At 35.6% G+C, this 26,707-nt stretch overlaps 2 protein-coding genes across 7 annotated transcripts in view; one reads left to right on the forward strand and one right to left on the reverse strand.

The window, feature by feature from the left end:
- On the reverse strand, nucleotides 1–26,268 carry ZPBP1 (zona pellucida binding protein 1). 3 transcript variants are annotated; one of them, NM_001030380.3, is made up of 8 exons: nucleotides 26,135–26,265; nucleotides 21,661–21,729; nucleotides 19,435–19,560; nucleotides 13,718–13,867; nucleotides 11,060–11,278; nucleotides 8,534–8,607; nucleotides 6,929–7,106; nucleotides 1–3,323 (listed from the first exon to the last, which is right to left on the reverse strand). In NM_001030380.3, the coding sequence occupies exons 1-8, from the start codon at nucleotides 26,259–26,261 to the stop codon at nucleotides 3,232–3,234; spliced, it is 1,035 nt and encodes a 344-aa protein (NP_001025551.2). In that variant the 5' UTR covers nucleotides 26,262–26,265; the 3' UTR covers nucleotides 1–3,231. The 3 variants fall into 3 exon arrangements, with proteins under 3 accessions (NP_001025551.2, XP_040533109.1, XP_040533110.1); XM_040677175.2 differs by having other exon boundaries at nucleotides 3,153–3,323; nucleotides 8,534–8,595; nucleotides 26,033–26,268; XM_040677176.2 differs by having other exon boundaries at nucleotides 3,153–3,323; nucleotides 26,033–26,268.
- The window catches only part of C7orf72 (chromosome 7 open reading frame 72), a 28,037-nt gene continuing 27,567 nt past the window's right edge, over nucleotides 26,238–26,707 (forward strand). For 2 of the 4 annotated variants that reach the window (XM_040695871.2, XM_040695872.2), the window contains exon 1: nucleotides 26,238–26,494. The gene's annotated coding sequence lies outside the window, so the exon portion shown is untranslated. Of the gene's footprint in view, nucleotides 26,703–26,707 lie in introns of all 4 variants that reach the window. The other 2 variants (XM_003640783.6, XM_040695870.1) reach the window with 2 other exon arrangements.

A 26,707-nucleotide genomic window follows, 5' to 3' on the forward strand; every position in this document is an offset into this window, starting at 1 on the left:
AAAGGTGTTTTATTTTCAAAGCATATCTTAAGGATACATGGGAAATGCATTTGGGCATAAACTGAAATCTATGACATTCCATTTTGAAATGATAAAAAAATAATCTTAGTGTAAAAGGAGACTGATTACTGGAAGAGACTGCCTGACAGTTAGCAGAGTCTCTGTCCATGAAGATGTTCAAAACCCTGAGTAGCGTGCACTAGCTGGTGCTTCTAAGAGTTGGACACCATTGAAAATTGAAAGCCATGCTGAAATGAAATTTAATTAAGCTCTTTAGAACAAGTAAAAAGATATAATGAAAGGTTCTCTCACTTTGGAAAACAGTCTCTTCTGTTTTCTTATCGTGCAATATGAACTGTACTGTCAGGATTTCTAATATTTGATGCTACTTTTGATGGTAACCTCGGTATTTAGACTTGGATAGCTCTGTAATACTTAGGAGGCTTTGACGGATACAGACGGATACAAAGTCCAAACCTTTGTGCCATTTATCAGTCACAGACAAGTCAAAATTATATATTAATTAATCAGTAATAGAAAAGCATTTACATAATTAGCAGCACAAAAGCTGATGTTTAAAAACAATCAACTCTCATATTTGTTATATTTGTATTAAGTTCATTTGGGGCTATTAGCTAATAGTAATCCTATTTCTGTAACACATAACTGTTTCCTGCTTTTTAAAACATCCGTGATTTTTAGGAAATAGCATAAAAAAGCTTTTGTTGAAAATAATGTAATAATGAATAGGAAGTTAGTCTTGTTGAAGTAATTATTTAGAATGTATCTATAGTAAATGTTAAGTTTGCCACCTAGACTTACCAGTAATCGTCTTGTCAATTTAGAACTTAGGAAGTTTGCCTGCTTCACGTCTATTTGGCAGAAAGGGAAAAATACCACCTATAACACTAAACATTCCAGTTCCAGCAAAATAGAGCACTGCTGCAGAGATTGTAACATACTGCACAGAGGTGAATTTATGAAAAGCTTTGAAAATAAGAATGCATCCATCAGTTCATAAAAAATGGGGAAAACAGCGAGCCTAAAGAAGATTTAAAATCATGAAATAAAAATAAATTTAACAAGCAGTTAATTTTGACAGTAGAAAAATAAGGAAACCCTTTTTCCTTAGCAATATATACAAAGAAATTTCTTTCTTCTGGCTCCAGCCATAGAAGAGCATAAACTTTAGATAATACAGCAAGCGGAAATTAGAAGTCCAGTTTAATGTTGTTAACAGAGGACAGGATTTGTTTCACATAATATATACATAATAAAGCATCTGTACTTGACTGCAGTCAGTGAATGAGAGAGAACATTTGCAAAGGTTCGTGTGAAGTGCTTTTGTACATAATAGGCAAAATCAAAGGCAAACCTTTATAACCACTTCTTTTACTTTTTCCAGAATGTCATACAGGGCGTGCAAACTTGGTGGATTAAAATAAATTTTACTTATCAAGAAGACCAAAATATATCATTTCAGCACTCTGCTAAATATGCAAATAAATGCCTAGACAAGAAAGTCAGTATTTTAGTGTGTATAATACCCCCATTAAAAGCACATCATTTTTATTATTCTCCTTCACAGTACAGATATGATGGTATAAATGCCTTTAATTGTTGGAATGGTTGGAGATTGCCAACCAGAACTTTTTGATTTTGATGTACAGTAGAAAGGTAGACATATAAAAATGTAAACATACTACTTAATTTATATTTCTATTGCCTTAAAAAAGCTGCATTCATTTCAGAGGGTAATTCTCAAACTAATTTGCTACCCGTACTGTAGGAAGATCTGTGTGCCTTTATTACTCGTTAGGATGGGTTTTTTTTACCAAAAGAAATTCCATATTTTTGGAAAGTAATACTGCATAATGTGCTTTCTCTTTAGCCACTGGTACTTCAAACTAATGCTAACTAATTTAGTGCTGTCATGATTGCGAAATTATGAAGATAACATAAGGATGCGCAGTACTCCAACCAAATGTAATGACTCCTCTCATTTGCGGTCCATTTATTTCTTATTACCAAGTGAAAATAAGGACTGGGTAGCCTTCAGTCATTCTGGATTACAGTTAACAGAGTTGGATTTCCTAACTAGCTACTAAATGTTTTTTTTTAAACGTGCTCTTTTTCAGCTATTTATTTTCAAATGGTATTTGATAAAAATAGCTACTTGATATCTTCTGCTAGTTATGCTGTTTGTACTAATGTTCAAAAAATAAGCAGTGTTGTGTCGTGTTTCAAAATTACTTCTTAGAAGTAGTGCAGTATTTTTTAAGTCCTTTTTGAAAAGAAAATATGCGAAGATGGATGTTTTTAAACCTGAGGTTCCTACTTGTGCTTTGAAACACAATTACATGCAAAGCCCATTTTTCAGATGGCAAAGGGCTAAAAATGACCTACACATATTTAGCTCATGGTCACGCAACTAAGAAAGGGAATGTATAAATAGGATTTAAAACAGAATTCTGTTACAGAATACCAATTGAAATGAGGCTACTAATAAGTAACAATAACAAGGATTGCATTAAGCCATCGACTCACTAATTCTTGACACTTCTACAAAAGTTAAGAATGAGTGTCGTAAAAATTGTCATGGTATTTTATGTTATTGTTTGTTTTCTTCAGGTAAAAGCACAAGTGTTAGCTGCAACTGGTATCTTTAAAGGTAGAACAGATGCATGACCTAAGTGAAATTTTACATTATTTGGAAAGAAGTTTCTGAGTGGTCAGTATTACTATTATGTTTCCACTTGGAAGAAAGTTTTCTTAATGTTTTTGTACTTGGTGCTATATTGAGCTGCTCAGTACAGTTCTCCTAACCAAAGACTGAACAGTCAGCTAGATGAAAGCTGCTATATAGAGTCCTTACACTAGTCTACGTCAACAGGAGATGACTGGAACAAAGAATGAACTATGCAAAATAGCTCCACCTTTTTTTTTCTTCTTCTTTTGATTTAAATAGTTAATTATCTTTTTTGCTCTTAACCTGGTGGGTAATTACCAAGACCTTAAAAACAAAGTACACCTAAGTGATACAAACTAGAATATAGTTCATATAGAATTCATATTCATATAGAATATGAATCACTATTCCTTAAAAACGAGTGTATCCTATTGATATAACCAAAACAAACTGTACTCAGGTAAATATTTAAATATTTATTAATATTACCAGGTTAAAATGCATGAGAGCTATTGCAGCTTTGCCAGTCCCTCTACCATCAGTTAGCATGTCGTTGCTCCGTATATCAAACTGGTGTCACACTGAAGACAGTGAATTCCGTTACTAGGATTGTAAGATCTTGGGCTGCAGATAACTATATGGACACAAAAAAAAAATCAATGAATTTCAATCGTATTAATTCAGAACTATTTACATTTGAAATGTCCAGAATGCATCTTTATCTATTTGAAAAGATCATTTATTTTTCCCCAGTATTCTGCTAGTTGATGAAAGCAGAATTTGAGCTATTTGGTTACATCTCGAACTTATCTTCTACAGATATCTTCAATTTGGCAATATTAGCCTTTGTTTAGGAAAGATCTTTAATGAACAGCATTACTGTTACAATACAATTACAATAGTTTGCAGTGGTATTTAAGACATTCCATCCTTTCACATAATTTGTTTTTAACTGGTTGTTTGGTTTTGCATAGCTTAATAACGACTTCTTAGTCACTTCTGCCCAAACCTTCAGCAGAAATTTCAATATCTGGATTACTTTCATTTGTTGAGGCTGGCAGGATTCTGTTGATTCTCAGTGGGCTGTTACTAGCTTACCTGGTATTTTATTTTTTGCCACTGCTATTGACTGGAAAAGATTTTAGATGTCTTAGGAAATATAAGCAAGAGGGAGTCCTTTGTAGATGGCATCTACACCTTGCATTTTTAGTACATTAACTTAGACAACTCAAGATGGCTTTACAGGAAGGAGAAAGCTTTACAAATACACATAAGCAAAACCATCTACTGGTATACCAGAGGAATAACTATATTCTTTTTCTAAAGGATTATAGATACACGTCTAGGAAATAATACAGATTATTTCATTTATTAAATTGGAACAAGGTAGCCTTCTATTGCAACAGGATACAAAGGTTGTTCCACTGCTGTGCAATCTGCTATCTAGCGGACAGCATGAAAAGGATAATGGAACCTTAACTAGGTGACTTGTAGCTTACTTACACAGCTGCTGGAAACTAATGGATATACTTAATTTCTCTGAATCCTTTTCAATGACAGAAAACTATTGGTAGTAAACCATCACTTTGAAAGTATTAGCATGACATGAAACTAAGTAGAGGATACAGAACAGGTAAAACCGAACATCCACCTGTTTTCATGTATGAAAACTAGGGTATGTTTTTGTTTATGAATTTTTTTTTCCCCCATGTTCAAGGGCCTGTGCCATACTCTTCCCAATTCTGTCACATTCTTACTGAGATCAGAAACTCAGAAACATCTGTTTCTATATTCCAAAATAGAACTGGCATATGCATGGGTAACACAATTATCTGAGGTTTGCGATGCATCTGTGGTGCTACAATATGGCTGGTGCTAACCTAAGGCCGATGATTAAGAAATGCATTATAATTTTTTCAGAAAGGAGAAAGAACAGCTGATCAGATTTCAGTTTTATGGAAAGATCTCATGAATGAACCCATACATGCATGTAGAAAATAATACAACTTGATGTGGTTTTACAGTGAAGACAAATACTTAATCAATCCGAAAGCAGCTGGTATGGCAGCACATACAAATTCAATAAGCTGCAGAAAACTACAACTAGAAGAGAAATTTTGAAAGGATTACAGAATGATGCATAAAGGAGAAAGGAGTTGGAGAAGAACTGGTGAAGGGATTGTTCTTGGACAAATTTTAATATTATTTTTTTCACTAACAAGATTATCAGAAGTTCTTCAAATAAAGGTACTACTTAAGTAAAAGGCACTGGTAAGAGCTCATCGGAAACATCTTGCTAAATTCTAGTCATCTGTGCACAAGAAAATTAAACTCAAAATGGGGCATGCAAGATTAAGGTTTGTCAATTGCAGTTTCTTATAAAAGCAGATAAAAAGTGGTTGACTTGTTCTGACTATAAAATAGGAGAATAAATATATATATATGTAAGTTAAAGGCCAGTCTCTATACTAGAGCAAATAAATAGAAACCTTCCTTGAATTACTTTACATTAGAAGCTGGACCTTCTAACTACAAAGCAACTGAGACCAAAACTTCCAAATAGTTTTAAAATGGACCTTAAATCCGTTAACTGGATGACATGACCTGGTTCCTGCTACTCCAAGGGAAGACAGTAGACCATCCAAGAAGCTGAACTATGCTTCGTGGAAATATGTTTATCGAAATGCTTCCATCACTGCATGCATGTTTCCAAAAAAAAAACCAAACAAAAAAAAAAAAAAAAAAAAAAACCACCAAAAAACAACCGGTCCCGGTGAGTATGACTAGCCACGTATCTAAGACACGTGAAGCAATTCTCCCATGTTAGTATGGTCTTTTGAAAACTACTCATGAAGTCTGAGACATTGAAAAGAAATGTAGAAAACTTTCAGTAGATAGTAGTAATGCTGTGCAGAGGCCATAACCCAAAACATGACCCAAAAGACTGAACTTTATTTCAATGAAGGTATTATCTGAAAGAGAAAATGATTGGAATCTTCTAGGATATACAAAAGCTGTTGTTTAGACAGAGTTGACAGAATTGTTTCCAGATTCACTGACACATAACAAGAAGTAACAGGTATAAACAAAATCAAGGGAAACTATGAAAATTCTTAAAAACAAAGCTTTCCCATGGTAAGGATTTTGAGTACTGAGTTACATGTCTTTAGGAGTCTGCGAAGTCTGTCCTTACAGGTGTTTAAGATCATGAAGGACATATCCATCAGGAAAAACTGAAGCTCCTATCTTGTTTTGAGGCAGAATGACGGACTAGCATATAGCAGAGGACTCTTTCAGCTATACTGCCTATGACATGGTGTTTGGGATTCTGGCAAAGGAAAATCTTAATTAATTGTATAGGTTAATGAAAGAGAAGAGTAGATGTCTGAAAATACTGACAGAATGACATCTGCAGCTATGGAAAGTAGTAAGCAGAATAACTTTTCAGGAGGTACTTCAGATGTGAAACTATGCCTCCATATCTGCTGAAGGTGCATCTGTTATGAACAGCTGAACAGTGATCAGCTTCTTGGTTTGACACGGGTGTAGAGCTGTGTAACATTTCTATCTAGAGCAGGAGATATATAAGATTGTGGCAGCTAAAACAACGGTATTATTTTTCACTACTGATATTAAATGACCATCAGAGAGAGCTAAGACAAAAGTTCTGTTTTGAATTAAAAAGGAATATAAATCAGTTTAGAATGGCCTAAGATACTGCAGAGTGGAAGACCAAAACAAAACAGCAGTCTTTACAAAATAGATCATCCTAAAAAAAGATATGCTTTTGTAAACTTGGTTTTCAAGTATCAAGACAAGAAATGGGAAAAAGCAACTGCATATAGAAACATTTCCTATGTCCTGCAATTTTAGAATTGTCTCCTTCTGTTTTCTATTTTCTCCCATATATTTAATATTTATTTTTAAAGTGTAGTCCATTCTGTTAATAGTCTTTGATAAATAATCCAGTGTTTCTTTCACCAGTTCTAGCTCTGTAAAGAATTATCTATGTAAAAAGCTTGACCACAGATTTATACTCTATGCATCTGACTGCTGATGTTCCTTTGAGACTTTAGTCTCAGTATATGGGAACCGTATCAGTGACTTTTTTTCCTGGGGGAAATACAATCTGGCAAAGCCATTCATAACATAAATCAGCAAGATTTGTTGGGAAAAACAAAAACAAAAACAGTGTAACAGTATTTAATGCTTGTAAGATATATGAATTTTGTCACTTACCACAACACTCTGGGCAGTCTGGATGCCTTACAGCATTAATTCCATATCCTGGATAGCAACGATCAACCCACACCATTTGCAGAGTACCTTCAATGTAGTATATTTCAGGCAACGGTTCAGTACTTTTCTTCCTAATTTCCACCTCTCGCTTAAAAAATCTCTCTATGAGGTCCTTTGCCTAAATTGGAACAAACTATTTTTTTTAGAATCAGTGATGCAAAGAGATCTAAACAGAAGACCAAGGAACATGGGTGTGAGTTGAGATTAAGATTTAAAGGACGTATTTCTAAATCTTTTGATTGTAGAAGATAGGTGGAATGGAAACAGGAAGGTAATCTGATATGCTTTTTTGTTGTTGTTGTCTTAAATTTAGATAAACCTTGCTCAATTAATGCAATATCTCTAAATGTGTTCAGGATTATATAAATGCAACCATTAAAGCTAATCCAGCTTTAACTAAAGCTGGATTATAGCATTAAAACTGGATTATAGCATTAAAGCTATCCTGCATTGGATATCTGTAGATCATCAATGGTTTTGCAGCTTTCCCTCCTATACCAGTACTATTATTTAGGTCCAATTATATTTCATATTTTCCATCCATATTGAATATCTATTTTCTATAAAAAGAAAATACACACACAAATAAAAGAAAATACACACACACAATATAAGAATGGCAAAAACAAATGTGCTTATACATTCTTATTTTGATCTTGTCAGCATGAAAAAGCTAACCTTGACTATGAGCTTTCCCACAAACTTAATTTTTTTTCATTGGACAGTATGGAAACTGTGTAATGAGTACTACATATTTTAGACTCCCTTGCCACTCCAGTTGAATCCCAAAGCATGATTTACATACCTGACATTTCCTGACAGTGGATGTAAAATAGTAGGTGCTTCAGAACAGCAGTAAAAAACACTATATTGAACAAAGAGTGCATCTATAATCAATATACTGTGAGGGAGCTGCTTAGAGCTAGGCCACAGAAAAAACACTGAGGTCACAAGTGTCTTGAGCTTCCCTTTTTAAGTCCCTACAGTACTTTAGTCCAGGTAGCAGAGCAGTATATTCATGATACACATTGTGCTAGGTGTTCCCCACGTAGAGAAGACATATCTTACTCCTGTCCTTCCTTTCTCTTTTTCCTTCGCTTTTAAGAATCTCTGAATCAAAGTTAACCTGATAAGCAAAAGTTTGACCTCTTTTTCTCTACTATGAGAGACAAAATCTTCAAGCAGCTAATATTTTAGCAGATCACAGAATCACTTTCCATCACAAGTGATGAAAAGGCATGCCATTGCAAAAATAGCATGTTTAATATTTACAAGACATGTCCAAGGTTCCCAATTATCTTGCTACTCTTCATATTCCTAAAATACGTTCCTTAATGCAAACTGATAGTGTGATCTGCCTTACCCATATGGGCAACAGAATATTGGCAATTTTAACTAAATTTTATATTTTTTATTGATTTAGAACCACTAAAACTTTTATATTGGTTTATTTACTAACCAAACTATGTTTCATATTTTATGTTGATATTATGCTATGCTTAGTCTATTATGTTAGTTGCAATGTTATTCCTCTATCTACTTTACCTTGTGTAATCTATGAGGTTTATCACAAGCACTTTGCCGACATAGTTTGTTGTTTTCTGTGTCTAAGCAAGTAACTGTAACAAAATGCAATCTGTTTACAGAAGAACAAAGTCAATGGAATCAACATTTCTATTTACTTGTTTACAAGATTCTAATCATTTCTGATGCAAGTGTCTGGGAATTTCACATTTCAGATATCTGACTTGCAACATTTTAAAAACATTAATTTTTCCTCCTACAGACATTACCAACATGTCTATTTAAGTATATTGCATATGCTTAAATATTTATTTCATGGGAAATCATTTTTATTTGTAAATTCTGATGGCAAGGAAATATGTTATCCTGGATGCTTCCCAGACATATAGATATCCACATCCTTTCAAAAATAAATCAATAAAATAAAATAAAATAAAATAAAATAAAATAAAATAAAATAAAATAAAATAAAATAACCTACTCTCTCTCCGTTTACCTAGATAACCGTTATGGTTTTATAAAGACAGATTTTGAAACAGTCAGCCAGGAATCCTAACAGTTCAATCTTCTGATTGTTCAAGGAATGGACTTGAGTTTTCTCTCAAGAACAACTTCAGCAATATCAATGTTTTTAAAGATTTCCAAATTTCCCCCACTGATGTCTTCCTGTGCTCACATCTCAGTCTCATATACTCCCCCACTAAACCCCCTTCCTTCCTCCTAGGAACCTCTGTGAGATACTGAACCAAAGGAAAACACTGAGAATGGATTCAAGAAAAAATGGTTACACTTTAGTAATCCATTTTCATGAGACACATTCCTCATCAGCTATGGCTAGCATGATATGGTGAAGGCCTGAGACATGCTTAAGCTGCTGGCCTACTCTCCAGAACTGGCACTTGATTCATCTGCCGTAATAAGAATAACATTATCTGTTAACATATTAATTTCACTTCTCTTAAGCTTTACCTACCTCTGTCATGGAAGTAATTCTGAAACACCATAAGCTGCTTAGAAATCAAAAAGTACTGGCACCTCAAGGTGCTGAAGAATGTGTAGTTTACCATTGGGTTATATCAAAGTTTCAATCCATCTAAATCTCTAACTGGAGAATTCCTCCTCCTTGATTGTAGAAAAGCTTCAAAGTATTGCTTAAACATTTTATAAAGTCTGCACATATTGGCTATATCTCATTTATGTAATCTCAACAAACGTAGAATTAACCTAAATTAATGACCCTCTACACATCAGTGCTATCCACTACAAATACCATCTTTAGAGAAACACAACTAATAATTTCACTGTTTTGGAGAGTGGAAAGTGGAAAACAAAGTGCAATTGATATACTTTGTTCAGAAATTGATATTTTTAAACTGCATGTCTTCATATATAGTGACTAATGTAATAATATATACGAAAATATGAAATAATTAAAAACAATAAGCTCAAGAAAATTTTAGATATGTTCTTATTCATATTCAGCTCAGCAATTGCAAACTAGATATCCCTTTTAATAACAAAGGTTTCAAGTGAACTACACATACACTGGGACTGCTTTACTTGCTATTTCAATCTTCTTTCACAGCATAATGGATCTAGGACCTTTTTTCAAATGGTTTCAATGTTTAGAAGTAATACCCTCAAGAAAGTATCAGTAAAATAATATCTCCTTTGGACTGACACAACATTAAGATTTCTGACTTCCACAACTGATGCATTTAGTGAAAAGCTGTTAATAGAAACATTTTATGGAACTTAATGTATGTTAAGGTGAAAATGTATTTGTAGTACGTTAATTTTATGAGAGGATGGTAAGTAACTGAGATACTGTGAGATCATTTATGTATAAAAAGATTTGAGTATCAGATATGTCAGATATAATGTTTTGTAATTATTACAATATACAATGGTACTCAGTAAGAACACTTAAATGTCCCATAGCTTCATGACACCTGACAAAGCCACCTAATTATTTGCTTTTAATCATGATTAAAGGAAAGTAAAAATACCAAAGTCAACCCAGCATTTCTGTAAATCAGTTTTACCCATGTCTCCTTTATACTCCTTTTGTTTTAGAAAAAAAGGAAAAATATTAAATTTCCCTCTTTTACTGTTGCCACTTAAAGAAGGAACTGTACTGAGATTCATCTCATTTAACTCCAGACCACATCCATAGAGAGATTTATACATCTGTAATAGTTGACAAGAGGAAGGTCATCCCAGGAGTTATGGAATACAATGCATCACTTTTCTTCCCATGATACTGGGCAACATGGAACATGATAAAGTTTTATGATACAAAATGAAAAAAAACATTGATCTACGTACAGCTATAAAATGTTCTGTACTCTAATGAAATAATGAAAAAGACACACTTTTGAGTAGATCATCTTGCTTTTTGTTACTGACAGCAGCTTCATATGCAATACCTTGAAGCATTTCTACAATAAGAGAAATTAAATACATGGAATACTTTCTGCATATAAGCAGTAAGTTCCATTAGCTATAATATAGCTAACCATTTCTAAATTCAAGACAGATTTTTACCTGAAAATTTAAAGAACATTTCGCTCTGGAGGCCTCCTCTCTGCATTTTTACATGGTGGCATTCTGACTTAATTAATGAAACCTCACATGAAAGGTCAGCAACAAGCTTGCTTAGTATCTGAAGCAATGCCCTCCCAAAAGAAGTATTGTGAAAACTATTGCAGGGGGCTGCATGGTACTGGACTGTCAATTCATAGTAATACTGAGGATCAGAATAAGCTGCAGGAAAAAATGCAAAAGACAATGAAGAGAATGTATGAAAAAATGAGTTATTCACATATTTGCAAGTAAAACTGTTGATTTAAATCTTTACCTTATAAACAAAATTAATTTGAACTAATTTCAACTAATTTTTAATGATAAAATAATGTATGCTGGGCTAGTCAGAAACACTTAAGAGACTTTTACAAGTCCATATTCTTACTTATATCCATAGGTTACTTAATGTTTATTACTGGTTGTTGTTGTTGTTGTTTTAAAAAAAAAAAAAATCCACAGTAAACTATAGTAGAAGCATCAAGAATATGAAAGCTAAGGTTAAGAAGCATGTTAGAAAATATCCTGTAATACGTGGTGTAGTACTTCACATATAACTTACACATAACTTACACATTATCTTCAGTTATAGTAGCATATTTTACTCTTCTTAGTCAACTATCACAAAAACATATTTTAAAGGAGGTAAAAACTGAATAGAAATTCTTTCTCTATCAATGTAAGTACCCAAACAAGCTATCATACAGACATGAAATTTACTATTATGGAAGAACCAGCTATTTAAACTTTACTGCAAAACTACATGCAAACTTGGGCAGCTTTCACAAATATAATGTACCATGAAATGCATGGGTTTAGTTATTTCATGATAACCACTCTACTTACTGAAAGCTTACTATCAGCTAAATATTAATAGAATGCTAAATAGAAAACAGAAGTAGAAGAATGAAGAACAGGGTTCCTGGTGTGGGTAGAAACACAGAAATAAGGAGGGAGATTTGCAGAGAAGAAAAATGAAGGAATAGAAACCAAACCAGCCAAAACAAACAAATAAATAAAACAAAAAACCTCACAGAATCACAGAACAGTCTGGATTGGAAAGAACTTTAAATATATAGTTCCAAGCCTGCTGCCATAGGTAGGGATACATTCCAGTGGACCAGGTTACCCAGGGCCTCATCCAACCTGGTTTTGAAACACTGCCAGGGATGGGATATCCACAGCTTCTCTGGGCAACTTGTTTCAGTGCCTCACCACCCTCACCCTGCATAAAGAATTCCTTCCTTTTCTAGTTTAAAACCATTATCCTTTGTCCTATCACTACACTCCCTGAGTTCCTCTCCAGCTTTCCTGTAGTCCCTGTTAAACGCTGGGAGTATAGCATCAAAATATCAAGAATAGGGCATCCAATTAAGACAGCCCATTCGATTCTCCACATGGATTTTGCTTCTCCCATTTTCTTTCCCCTGCTGCTGCATATTGTGGATTTTGAATATGGTATGCAAGTATTTAGATTGGATCCTTACTGAAAAATGTAAGACTGCATTACCGAAAACTGTAAGCTTTTCCATCAAAATTGCTTGAAAGAAATTTCTTCCAGTTCTCTCAGACAAGGTAACTGTTAAAGGTTATGGTTATTCTACATCAAGGCTACTAAGGCCAGAGTCAAATTAATTTACATCAGAGGCTAGTTTAGGGTATTATGCTCTTGCAGGCCTTTAAATGAACATTGGTACACATTTCAAATTTGAGGTCAATTAAGGCAATAGAAACTCTTATCTAAATCTCAAGAATTAAGGAAGGAAAAGAGATCTAGTAATGAATAAATGATATTGTATCTATAATATTTCACTTCATCAAACATTCTTAACAGATGGACATGTGATCATAACAGGAAAGAATAAGCTACCAGTATATGTCATAGATTAATAGAATCGCCAAAGTTGGAAAAGCCCTCCAAGATCATCCAATCCAACTGTCAACCTAACACCAATATTTCCACACTAAACTACGTTCCTCAGTACAGCATCCAAATGTTCTTGAACACCTCCAGGGACGGTGACTCCACTATCTCCCTGGGCAGCCCATTCCAGCACCAGACCACTTTTTCAAAGGAGGAATTTTTCAAATATCCAACATAAATCTCCACTGGCGCAACTTGAGGCCATTCCTTCTAGTCCTATCTCGAGTTATGCGTGAATTAATTAATTAATTATGTAATTAATCAGTACATAATTTAAAATTCAAAACCATATTCAATTAATAATTAAGTCATTAACTTGTGTGAAATAAATCCATAAGGCTGTGCTAAAATTCATCTCCTAAAGAATAATTTCATTTTAAATTATACTGTTTTTATGTTATTAGGGACTGCTATCTATTCAGTCTGTTGCATTTCACTACGTTTTATGTTTCTTTTTTAAAAAGAACTGTACTCATAAATTTCTTAGTCAAAAAGTGACCTTAATTTAAGGCTCTGTAAATGCCATTAAATGAAGTGCCTGGTAGCAACTGCTATTAAGAACAATTTATCCAAAGAAACCAAATGTCTTTACCTCTCCAAGTTAAATTTTAAATAAGCATTACTTCCTTATAAGTAGCAACACATTTAAAAATAAAATCTCCAAGGTAACAGCACACTTACCAATGTTAATAACTTACCATAAATATGGTATTTTATTGTGAGTCTTTTATCTGGTTGTGCAGCGATAAGCTTATAAACAAGAGAACAAGTGTAAACTCCACTCAGGTCAGATCTGAAGTGTCCCAATATTAAAGTTCCCGTTGGTGATATTTGCACACTGCTATTTGCTGGTAAAATGTAATAAAATAACTTTAGCAGTCATAATGAGAAAATGCAGAAAGGGTGCAAATGGTTATTTACTCTTAAAATGTGCACAGTATAATAACATTATGGATTCAGCTGAAGGCTCAGGACTCAGAACCTAAGGCTGACAGGGTCTCACTCAGTTCAGCCTTATAGCGGTATGGCTTATTGCTGCTGTTTTTATGTACTGATTCACAAAGTAGTTCTGTTTTTATTTAACCTCCAATGTCTATTCTCTCCAATATCCATTTCCAAGAGCAGAAAACTCACAGATAAAAAAGGCAAAAAGAGAGCAAATAATCTTTATAATTTTAACTTTATATACTCAAAGTGAGTAGTGACATTTTGGTCTCCAAGATCAAAAGTCTTAGGGTGGTGGTCTAAATCTTAATACAACTTAGTTCAAGGCAGATAAGAAGTGGAATCCTACTTTCAAGTACAAATCATAAACATGTCTCTTTAATTAGTTGTTTAAAGAAAATGGAAAGAAATACTGGAGCTCTTATGTTAAGCCATACAGTTCTCCCATGTAGCCTGCTTGTGGGTTACGTGATGACATTTAACAAACGCTTTCCTAACTTGAAGAGTCCTCAGACGCTGACAACATGCCTGAGGATTTCTTAAATAGTAGCTTATCTTGGTAGCTGTCAAAGAAAACCTTAGGAATCACTGGATTAGCGCAGATTATAATAGACCTGAAGGTAAAATACTCACTTGGATAAAATATTTTGAGAATAGATTATTTTGCTTTTTGGAGCCCAAGAAAAGAAAATATTTTTAATATTCTAAGTACTTTAGACCTTTTATCTAGGCTATGAAATCTAAGACAATTAGTGTGATGTGAAAAACATATTTTTTGACTGAAAAAGTGAATCCTAAGGACATGAGGTTTATATTAAACACATTTTAGAGTCCTTACTTTAGACCAGTCCTAATCTGGTTTTACAGGTGGAACATGTGTTATCTCTCAAAGCTAATCTTCCAAGTGGCTTCATCCAAAAGGAATCCAGTTTCTGCACCAACAACCAGTCCACGATCCAAACAAAATGTGGTAAGTGAGCAAAATTAAGCAATTCACTTCAAAGCCACACTCCAATCTAACAAATTACTGTTAGTCTGGATGCATGATGATTGTCCTGCTATACAATTTTAAGAAAGATATTAACAAAAAACAGCTTGACCAAAGTGCTTCTTTTCACACACCTGGCAGAAGCGGGACTTTGTTCCTCAAGAATCAATTTAAACATTTAATCAGCTTAGTTTTGTCTCATATGTAACTGTGTCTACAAAGATGATGATTCAAGTGCTGGTAAAAAACAACAATAACAACAAAGAAACAAGCTATTAAAAAGTCTGAAAGTACAAATTCTCTTACAAGAAATGTTTGGGATTCCATAAAAACTTAGGTTCTCTCATTAATGGGACACTGTCATATTTAGGAGGACGAAGAGATTTTTAATCTGATGATGAACAGGATGCTAAGTCTAATGAACTAGGATGTCATTTGCTACTGAATGCTGACATAGCCAGCAGACTAATAGTGTCAGAAGACCAGCATAGATTTAAGAATGTAGTTCAGATCTTTGGCATATTCAGCTGCCCTACCTGGAGCACCTTTAAGACACATCACAACCAGCTTTGCTATGCCTACAAAATCCATTACTAAATTTCAAAGATGACGAAGAAGTCCACAAAAGACAAAGCTTGGACATCCAGTGAAGAGATCGGATCACAAAGATTTTTTTGAAAATGCATCACTAGAAGTAGGAAAGTTAAGCAGTTCTTCTGATGGATTAAGTCACTGGTTTTATTTTAGAATTTTATCCCTTCTTGAACAATGAATATTTCTATAACAGAAAAGAACAGAACCAGTAGACATTAATTGTTTTAATGGTACATCTGTCTGTAAAGAATCTCTGTATAGATCACAAAATCAAAAGCTTGTTTTATTTTTATTTCCCAGTGTTATAAACAAAACTACACTAAACTTCCCTTGCTTTGAGGAATTATCTGGATGCACACTGCCTACTCACATGAGTTTGGATTCACAAAAAAAAAGACTACTGCCTTTAAATGAAACTTTAAAAACAATTGATTTATGCACTTTCTTCTTAAATCTAGTTATTTTTTTCAGTGCTAACTCTGCTGCAACAAGATAAGTAAGATGAGTTTGGATTTCATGTCACATTTTATGATACAAATGACATGATATGACTTAATGTGCCTCTCTTACATAAGAGGCATTCATATACAAGGGATGTGATCAAGTTCAGAGGTTCCTTGTGGTCAACATAAACTAGCAGGATATGAAATAAAAAAGCAGTTATTTTTTAGTTTGTTCTATGAGAGTAAGTTAGATAATTTTCCAGGCTCCATGAGTACATTAGGTAGCAATGTGTGTGAAAAACAGTAACTTTCCTTTAATTACAAATTTGTTGGTTTCACCAAAGTAAAACAAACTTATTCCAGTGTTCGCATTAGCAAAAAGAATGAGATACTTTCTTATATTTTCTGTTCCATTTAACTATTTCTATTTAAACAGCCTCCAAAATTCTGTTTTATGCAGTGAAACTTTAGGATGCAGAACATAAAAAGCAATTTTTCTCCATTTAAAGTGTGTTTTGTAATACTCTTATTCTCAGTTGTCTGAAGTTTAAAAACTTCAAAGTATAATTTCCAGATCTTAATACAAAAAAAGTCTCTCTGATAACTGAAGAAAAATGGTAAATTTTGAAATTGTAATGATTTAAAAGGACATTTTGTGCAGTATTTTGCTTTTTATTACTCTTTTGACAACACATATGTGAACTAAAACTATCTGTGAACAAAAAACAGAACTTGTTAATGACTACAAAGAGCAGAGCATTTGCTGCTCCTTGAAAGTTTTTCTTGTAGTCGTGATGTTCTATGTATATATTTAGACAAATCTGGGGTGCACAAAACACCTTCTTATCGTGATAGTCAAAAGGGTGGTTTGCCTGAAAGATAATTTGATTTTTCTATCACAGTTCGTACATTTATTTTGAAGTGTTTCAAGAAGCAGCATTTTCTTACTCTTCCTACGACTGGATTCATAATTCTGCATTCCCACTGAAAGGCTTATTTTCTTTAAAATGAACACACTGAGATAAAGAATCACGTAATGCTTATGAATGCTAATTTCCTTCCAGTATGTTGATTCGCTGTGATAGATATTAGAGACTAACTGGACACACAAAAGCCCATGTGATTTTTACCACTTAGAGGGAATAGGCTCATTATAAAAGAAGGCCTGGCAAAAAAATTCTCTTACACAACAAACAGTTCATAAACTAGAAACTTAAGTGTTTGTTTATACTTGAGTTGAAAGAAAATGAATGTGACAACATCCCTAGGACACTAAGAACCATCTTTGTGTCTGAAGTTGAAGTCCATTCATTACTACACTTTTTCAACATTTTTTTTCCCCAAAACCCTCACATCTCTATAGAAAGCTTTGTCAGGGAAACACGTTTTCTTCTTTTTTTTGAAATGGTTTTTGCCCTCCTGCTGCTGATTCTAGTATACCTAAAGTTTCCACAGAGCCAAGAATCCCTGCCACCATAGCTTTTTGCTAGTCATCCAAGTCTGGCACAACAACTTGAGATATTAATGAAGCGGTCTTCAGGAAAAGATTTAAACCCGTCAAATGAAAGTCTGAGGTATCCATGGTTTTCTCTTCTGCATAGTTAACACTGTCAAAACTGTTATTTGGATAAGCAGTAGCCAGAGGACTGAAAAGGACAATTTTTGTTAATTGTGAATCAGGAGGCTGCCTTCTGTCTGATCGCATTAAGCTCACGACATATACACATGACAATATATCTGATAATGTGTTTGTCATGCATCACGGACTGGGCATCAAAATATATTATTTACAATGCAGGACACACAGCTAACCACTACATATTCATTTCAAGAGAGATTAACATTTTCACATGAAGTGACATAGCCCACAAGCTTAAGTATAAGCAAAAACATCTTTAACTGTGAGGCAAAGTATGTTATAAATTCATCCTCGAGGTTAAGCCTGTTATCAGATTGAGAGCAAAACCGGTGTAGTGTCAGATGCTATAGAAACTTGAAATGCTCTACTATGAAGGCTGGCATGTAGCGGATTAAGAATGAAGAATCACTGTGATATCAACGGTACTTCAGATCACGAAACAGAAAAAGCTACTTGAAAATACACAAACACCAAGGACAGAGGTCTGACAGACACCAGTACAGATTAAGAAGAAAGCAAACAGGATTTAGTAACACTGCCATTATAAAAGGGTGAACAATTAGTAACTGAAACTATAAACTAAACCAAGAGATTAAACTGGTGAAAAAGTGGATGGAGCTCAATTTAGAAGATTGCTTGATTGTTCAAATTGTAACTAGCAGCCATATATGAGGGACTTTCCTCAGGGCTGCTACAAGCACCAGTACTGATTAGAATCTTTACCACTGACCTACACCACAGGACAGAATACCTTCTTGTCAAGTATGCAAAAAAATCAAATTGCACAAGTGCAATCCTGCACTTGGAACAGAGTAAGAGTAGCATATACAGTTCCAATATACTGTCGCAGACAAGATTTTGGTAGCAGCCCTGCAATAAAAAAGGACCTGGGAACCCAAGTGGACCCTGAACATGACCCAGAAGCACCCTTTTGCAGCCATGAAGGCTAACTGCATACTGGGTTGTATCAACAATAGTACAGCCAGCAGTTTAAAGTGATTATTCTCAGTACTCATTTTGGCACTATAGAACTCCCCAGTACAAGACAGATGCTAACAAACTGGAGTCAAGCAGGAAGCCTGTAAGATGATTAAGGAGTTGGAGCACAGGACAAGAGGCAGTGGAAACTAGGATGTGTATCCCAGAGAAACCTAGAGAGGGAATTGCAGTGCTTCACTACCTAAGGGATGTTACAGGAAAGAATAAGCCACACCCTTTAAGAGGTGCATCACAAAAAGACAAACAGCAATAACAAAAAATTGCAATAAGGTAAATTACGTGTGAAAATGAGAAATAAAATGGAAGAATTTCCAGAGAAAGGATAGAAAATCTCCATGGATGGAGATTCTCCAAACTCCAGAGGTCAAGGCCATATGCAACTTCATGGCTGAAAGCAGCCTGTCATTGAGCAGGAGGTTGGGCTAGATCACACTGCCTATCACTTTATTATTCTATCCTTATAGAACAGTCCCAGATGTCTCTCAGTGCAGCAAAGAATGTCATCCTCAGCCTCTGTTGCTTTCATTATACCTTGCCTTGTCTAGTACTCTTTAGAGACGGCACCATTTACTACAGAGATCTCCACTGTTTTAATTCTGGTTATCCTGAATTTTTATCCTAAAACTTGAAAGTTTATCATTTACATGTATACAGTGTATCATTTATATAGTACACCTACAAAGACAGAGTCTTATCCATTCTGCTCCATTCACAGTTCTATCTGTGTAGGTATCATGATTCTTTTTAGGGGGAGGAGGAGGGGAAGAAAGTGAGTGTAGAGGGTCACGTAAGAAAATAAATTCTTACCTGAAGAAAGATAACCACTTGGTCCATTCCACCGGAATACTGGATCAATCAATTCTGAGTTTCGCAGACGATTTGTAACACATAGAATATGTGGACTGCTGTGATCCAGCTTGACATAAACTTTCACTGAAAAAAAGTTTATCATTAGCATTAAATACTTAACACTGCTATTCTACCAGTGAGATATATAATTTTAAGACAGTAATATACGTAATTTCATTGTGTGCAGTTCATTTTATTTCCCTTCCTAATGACATTCTGCAAACCATTTGCATTCTTCAGAAGCATGAGATGCTACATATTTATACTCTAGAGTACCCTAAACTTGAGTATACCATGCTATCCTAACGCTGTTGAAAAGCCACAACTAGTATAAACACTACAACCACTACATTTGTGGTCTACAGACTCTGACTTAATAAGTGAAATTGAATCAAATACACAAATTACCATTTATTTTACCATGCCATTCAGATTCCCTGCAGGTGGAAAACTGTTTAGGTATTTGATGCAGGAAGGAATTAATGTTTAGAAAAACAGTTTTCACACTTCCATTATGCCAAGTAGTAGTAGTAATGGCACCAGTTTTCTCTCCCCTTCAAGCATGATTGTTTCCTTTCATTAAAAAATGAAAAGCCTCTTAACATCACAGCACAGTATTAGACTGCTTAAACAGAATACAGACATGAATATTAACATTTGATACAGAAAAATAAATTTAGAATTTTGATAGTCTTAAGAACAGGAGGAATGTCCATCCCAGCTAATAATAAGCTTGTTACAGTGGCTTATATTGCAGAAAACAGAAACATATCTTTTTAACTACATAATTGAATATCATGGAAATAAACATCATTTGCAGGCGTTACTTCAGTTTTTAACCCAGATGGGGGTGAGAGGAGGAGGATATGTCCCAGTCTTTCTAATGAGAAATGCCTTGTGACACAGCATCTTTTATTATTTTTCATCTTGCAAAGGCATGCTTCCATTTGTTTATGACGTTAGTTCTAGGTGGGAAGAGCAGCATGATACAAGGAACAAGTGGGAAATTAAAGCATTATACTTCATGTGGAATTCACAGAGGGGAAAAAAAATTACACAGGTTTCTGAGCTCATCTCTATTCACACTGAATGAAAACAAGTATTTTCAAAGTTTTAACCACAAATTTGAAAGTGTATCTCTCATTTTACAGTTGCGCACAATAGCCGTGAAGCAACTCTATGACCAGAAGTTCTGTTCTGAATCTGAGGTAAATTGCCAGAGAGGTTTGCAAAAAGGAATATTCATCTAAAGGGATCTTACTGCTAAATTCCCAATTATAAGTTTGTTTGTTTCCCTCAGCTGACAAAAGCTATTCTGTATTCACAAACTGCTTTTTGGTTTTTTTGTATGGAACAGTCTGAAAAAACAACTTGCACTAACTTGCACGTGTTAGTCAAGTCTGGGGAAATATCCAGCAAAGCTGAATGTGCATCTTCTAGAACAGAACTTTATTTTATCTCAGTTTTGTTCTCCTTTCTTACTCAGTAGCAGCCCTGCTGAAATATACATGTTATTATTCTCAGGATAGAATTTTGCATTGACTACAGCTTAACGCTTCTAGGTATGCTATTAGTAAAGCTGAAAGTGTAAACACAGATGGAGAGAACTAGGGGGAAGGGTAGCATCAAAATCAAGAATACAATGTGCATTAAAGAGATGGCAACATAAGTAAGTATACGGCAATGAGGAACAACCAGCTCTTTAATCTTCAGATTTTCTAACAACTGTTTTATTTATTAAGAAAAGAAAGTAACTGCATTATGTAGTGGAGTTAGATAGATTTGATTTATTAATCAATTAATTCTTAACATTTCTTAATTTTTATTGTAGAATAATAAACCTCAAGACTCAGGTTCTGTGTACACAGAAAGTAAAAAGCAGCAGGAATATCTACTGTGGGAGAAAGCAGACAGAATGATGAGTACAAAGAATGCTGTTGTTTTTAGAACAATTCTGGAAAATAATTATCTTTGCTTTATAAAAATTGCAAGAATAAAAAAAAAAACAGTGGTAGGAATATGTGCTTTTGTGGCCTACTAAACATACGTAAGTCAGTACAGAACTGTAATTAGTTAAAGCATTTTATATAATTAAACAACAAGGAATATGATGGAGAAGGGCATTTCTGTGGTAGAAGGCTCATTTTAACTGGAATTGTTTACATTATGTTTAAAGAAAAATACCTGGAAATAAGATGGATCCCACTATTTTTAAGCTATTGCTTCTTGACTCTGCACTTCTTAAGCACTGAACTGTCAAAAGAGAAAACAATTGCATCAACACAACTATTACATTTCTCTAAAAAAGCCAGCAGCATGCTTCACGTCAGTGTACACCCTTTATGGACTTGTTCTTCAACAGGTACTAACTTCGTATTTGTCTAATGTCTTAGGCAGGGCATGTTTCTTGTTTTTAGCTTTAAATCTATTTCTAATTTTTACAAAAGAACTGTCACATGTTAAATGAAGGCTCTCTATAATGAGGGCAATGGGATTAGACACCGTCCAAATGGGGGATAAAATTTAGCTGCACTGTCACGATACACTCAGTCTGGATGTCAGTCAGTCTGCGCACTGACCACTAGCGAGGTAACAAACATAGTTTCTGTTATTATTGTGATTTTCTTAATTTCCTCTGTGAAATTAAAATACAAGCTCTTAATGGTTGTTTTAGTTTGCATTGCTTCTACATTATATAGGGATTTAAAAGACCTTTCGTAACAATTGAAAAGCTTTGTAAAACATGCAAGGCTTCTGAAAGAAATCTGAATGATCCTTCATTATGCAGTATCAGGTGGGCATTCTAGCACAAGTCAGATCTGAGTTTCTTCTACAGATATTCCACGTATGCTGCACAAAGCCAGCAGAAAGAGAATGCTGGCTAGCAGACCTCTCAGTATTTTGTGTTCTTTGTCTCCACCTCCTGTTTAGAAAGAATATGGGTTACTGAGAGTTAAGGCATGCTTCTGAGATATAATTCCTTAGGGGAATCTGGGAAAGCAAGTAAATAACAGAGGAATATAAAGTCTTGAACACAGAAGATGGCAATAAAAAACTGAGCATATATATAATTAGTAGCAATTAATTTACAAAGATGGGCTAAATAGTTACACGGCACCAGAACTGTGCTTGTTGCTAATTTAGATTCAGTAGTTATCAAGTAAAACCAGCAGCAGATACACTAGTAAATTCATTTCCCATTGAGGCATTTGTTGGTACACAAGAAAAACTGGGTTGACTCCCAGGTTTGCTTTGATCTACCTTGATTAGAACAATAATGGGAAATCAACAATTCACCACATCTATTATGAAGCTGGTAACTGTACTCCCTTGCCATACGCTGCTATAGAAAACAGAAGGAAATCAGACTCTCCAGCGATCAGGACAAGATAATCAAGGTAAGTTAAAAGAACTGCCTATCTGCCATTTGAGGATACAAGCAAACTATTCTATACAAAACACTTATGGAGTAGAAAAAGAAAATCGAAAGAAAGTAACGAGTAGTATCATATATGATTGACTTCTGCAGGTAACAGTTGGATTTACTTCATAACGTTGCTTCACCAAGTACCACTTCACAACAACTTTTTTTGTTTGTTTGTTTGTTTTTGAGGAGTGAAGACTTTCCAAATAACTTAATTTTCCCCAAAGACCTCCCAGAAGGGTTGGAGGGTTTTAATTATAACACAAAACAAATTTGAAATTCTAATTGGAATATTTACATTGTCTTCCAGAACTCTACTGCACTGGAACAGATATATATATATAGCTTTTCATGGGAAACAGTGATTTTTTACAATAATTTAAACCTGAAGATGGAGCTCTCGCACTGCTTACATAAAACGAATTAGAAAAAGTTGAAAGTGTAGTTACTGAAGGAAGACAGTGTAAAAAACTACTGAAATTACTGTTTTGATATCATTAAGTACATCATATTTGCCTGCTCTTTCATGTGCATACACTTCATTTGCGTGGCAGTCATTTCAGTCAGTAAGTGCTTCTGTCCACGTATGAATCTGACCTCAATATGCTCTTTCCCTCACTTCCTATACAGCCTTTAAATTTCTGTGAAGCTTTTTTTCAGGTTTCCTACTTGAATTCCTTTCCTCTCCTCCTAATCACTTTAAATGGCTCTTCCTCAGGCAGTCTCCAGCACAAATGATCTTCTCATTTTCACTCACTGGTTTAAGAGCGCATACAATCAGTTTAAACAGATTCTTATCACTGAAAAAGTATTAAGAAGTCATTCCAAAGAAAATGTAGCAAAAACACAATAAAGATAGGACAAAATAAGAGCTTAAACTGCATTTTAAAGTCCATAAATACACTATTCCATCTCCTCAAATTGCAACAGCACTTACAAAGCAATGGGAAAAGCTAAGATTCATTCATTTTTGAGAAAATAAATTAATGAATTTCTTTATTAATTCTCCACATAAGTTTTTTAAGCAGCCCAATGCACAGGGTGTGATTCTTCCTTGTATTGCATTCCTTACAGGCATAACACAAGCTGTGAGCAGCAGATCCTTTTGCAGATGAATACAGATGAAGAAAACTAGTTTTGTATCACTACCAGACACAGAGAAGTCAACTCATTCATCTCCAGGGCTGGGGAAAACTTCTCAACTGCCTGAAGATCCACGCAAAGAAAACTGATTATTACTGGAATTCAAAGGAATTCATTTCACTGTCTATGGTGATATATATGGTATCTGTTATCTGAGTATCAGGTATCTATATCTGTATGTTATTCATCAGTGGACTCTAAAATCTTCTGGACTTAAACTCAACAGCCTTCCTTCTAACTTACACCACAGATTCTGTAGGGAGTTCAGTTTAAGCATAAAATGCTAACACTCTGTTTTCTTGCACTGAAAATCTACTTTGCTGAACTATAAATTCTACCCAAGAGAAAAAGTACCCAGAGTAAGAGAGAGATGATGCTCATGTATTGCTAAGGAGTTCTGTCTGCAGGGGAAAAGTCTCAACACTACATCAGAAGCAGCAAATGGATTATACTTGCATATATACAAAGCCCCCCTGCTCCTCCCTGTTCCATGGGCATTACAACAGTGCCGTGTAAAGGGGTCCCATCTCACTCCCTGCTCAAACAAAGAATATGGTTAGGTTAATAATGACTACAGGAGCACTGAGTTGAAAGGGAATGCCACTCTGCAGCTCTAAGTTTCACATGAAGTAACCATTTCATATAATACTTTAACCTGACCATTTTAGTCTTAAAATGAACACTATGGTAGCAAAATTAGTCATCTTCAGAATAGTTAATCAGAAAATGATATTTGTCTGAAAAGTGCAATGGCAGGAAGTAGAGTTTAAAATGAGTCTTAACTAATTAAACAATTTACTAATGAGTAAAATGCTGTACTGCTAGAACGTGCAATTGGCGTAGTTTCAATTCATTTATAAATGAAACTTCTAAAATTATCGTTAGAGATTTAAGTTAAGGTGATTGCTGAATTTTTTTTAAAGATATTATGTTTGGAGGTAATTTTTGGAAAGAGATTTCTGTACCAAAAGAAGACATAAACGGCAGTGCTACTTATCTTTACCCAGTGGTGCTAATAGACAAGTGTTTTCCTATATCCAAGTTGGCATTTCCAATCTGCCTATTGATGGAAAGTGCTGTGTAAGGAAAACCACACAAACCCCAAATGCAAGCATTAGTAAACAAAACGAAAAATAGTTTAAAAGGTTCGTATTCTTTACATCGCTCTGAATCCAGAGTATAATAATAACTTCTCAGTGATACAAAATTAAAATTATTGTCTTTTTTGGAGTTTATAATGTCTATTCTGCCTATTAAAATCTAGGATATAGGAAATAATATAACAGCAATGCTTCAGTGAATAAATACTAAAATGCTGCTAACGATGTTTTTATGTCAGAGTAGAACTTCACCACTAATCTTGCTCATGGAAAAGTCCTCAGAAAGGAATTAGTGAGACTGTGTCAGAAGCAGATTGGCAAATAAAAAGATCTGGCACCTAAGCACACTGATGTCCCAAATGAATAATCTAGTTTAGTATTACCAGAAAGCCTAAAGCGACTTGTTACACTCAGACTTCAAAACCTCACAAAGGACCTCACAGGCTACCCAGACAGGCTGTGGTGTTTCCTTCTGTGGAGATACTCGAAACCTGCCTGGACACTTTCCTGTGTAACCCGCTGTAGGGAACCTGCTTTAGCAGTGGGTGGACTCGCTGATGTGCAGAGGTCCCTTCCAACCCCCGTCTGTCTGTGATTTCGAGGCAATCCCAGTTTTAGCATCGAGGCTGTACAACCAAATTTCCCAATAGGTGTCAGCTGACAGCTGCAATCACGCGCGCTGGATAGGAGATCAGCAGAATTACTCCCGAAAAGTGCAGTCTTGGTGTCCTACCACAGAACTACTTCTGTTCTTCAGAGCTGATGACACAGAGATGCAGCTCTCAGCTGGGTCCCCGAGCCGCCAGCTGCCTCACCAACCTGCCTACGCGCAGGCACACCGCTCCTCTGGCGTGCAGAAAGGAGAAACACCCCTCTCCTCAGCACTCACTGTTCGCTTTTGAGGATAATAACCCTTTAGCTTTCCTGCGTCTACCGGTGGGTGTAGATGCGCTGTGAGGTTTTGTCACCGTACGGTGAAGGCGCACGGTACCTGCCGGGGCCGCCTGCAGCAGGACGATGAGGAGGCCGAGCAGGAGGAGGCCCGCCCCGCCCATGGCGGCGGCCGTTGCCCGGGGGCGGCCATGCGCCCCGCCGCCGGCCGCGCGCTGCGCCGCCATCTCCCGCCGTGCAGCTGCCCGGCAGCCGTTAGCGACCCCCACCGGGCACCCGGCGGCCGGGCTGCGCGCCGGGCGACCTGCCGCGGGGAAGTCTGCGGAGGGGCTTTCCCGGCCGCAGCGCTGAGCACCTCTGCGCTCCGGCGAGAGGAGGCGGAGCGCTTTCACATCCTCCAACCCCGGGGAAACAGCTGCCGCCGCGGCAGCTCCAGCTAAGACCGTCCCGCTGCCCGGCGGTATGCTATTATTCCCGCTCCATCAGCGCACCAGCGCGTCGTCCCTGAAGAAAGACGTAAACAAACAAACAAGCAAATAAATAAAAGCAAGGAAGTTTCCGTTGCAAAAGTGAACCGCGCGCATCAGTGTCATGAGGGGTGCCGCCCGGTTCTCATTGTGCTGCTTCATAAAGTGTCTGGAATCCCAGGACGCTGGCGTGCTTCCGTGGTATA

This window comes from Gallus gallus, chromosome 2, assembly GCF_016699485.2.
Source record: "Gallus gallus isolate bGalGal1 chromosome 2, bGalGal1.mat.broiler.GRCg7b, whole genome shotgun sequence".
Classification (NCBI taxonomy): domain Eukaryota; kingdom Metazoa; phylum Chordata; class Aves; order Galliformes; family Phasianidae; genus Gallus; species Gallus gallus.

What these genes read in the sequence shown, in the direction of transcription:
- ZPBP1 (XM_040677176.2), bottom strand. Translation starts at nt 26,261, where the DNA reads ATGGCGGCGCAGCGCGCGGCCGGCGGCGGGGCGCATGGCCGCCCCCGG. An exon ending in AATGTTCTTTAAATTTTCAG is followed by an intron (nt 8,608 to 11,059) that starts GTAAAAATCTGT and finishes ATTTTGTTACAG; the next exon opens with TTACTTGCTTAGACACAGAA. An exon ending in AACCTCATAGATTACACAAG is followed by an intron (nt 7,107 to 8,533) that starts GTAAAGTAGATA and finishes GTTCCAATTTAG; the next exon opens with GCAAAGGACCTCATAGAGAG.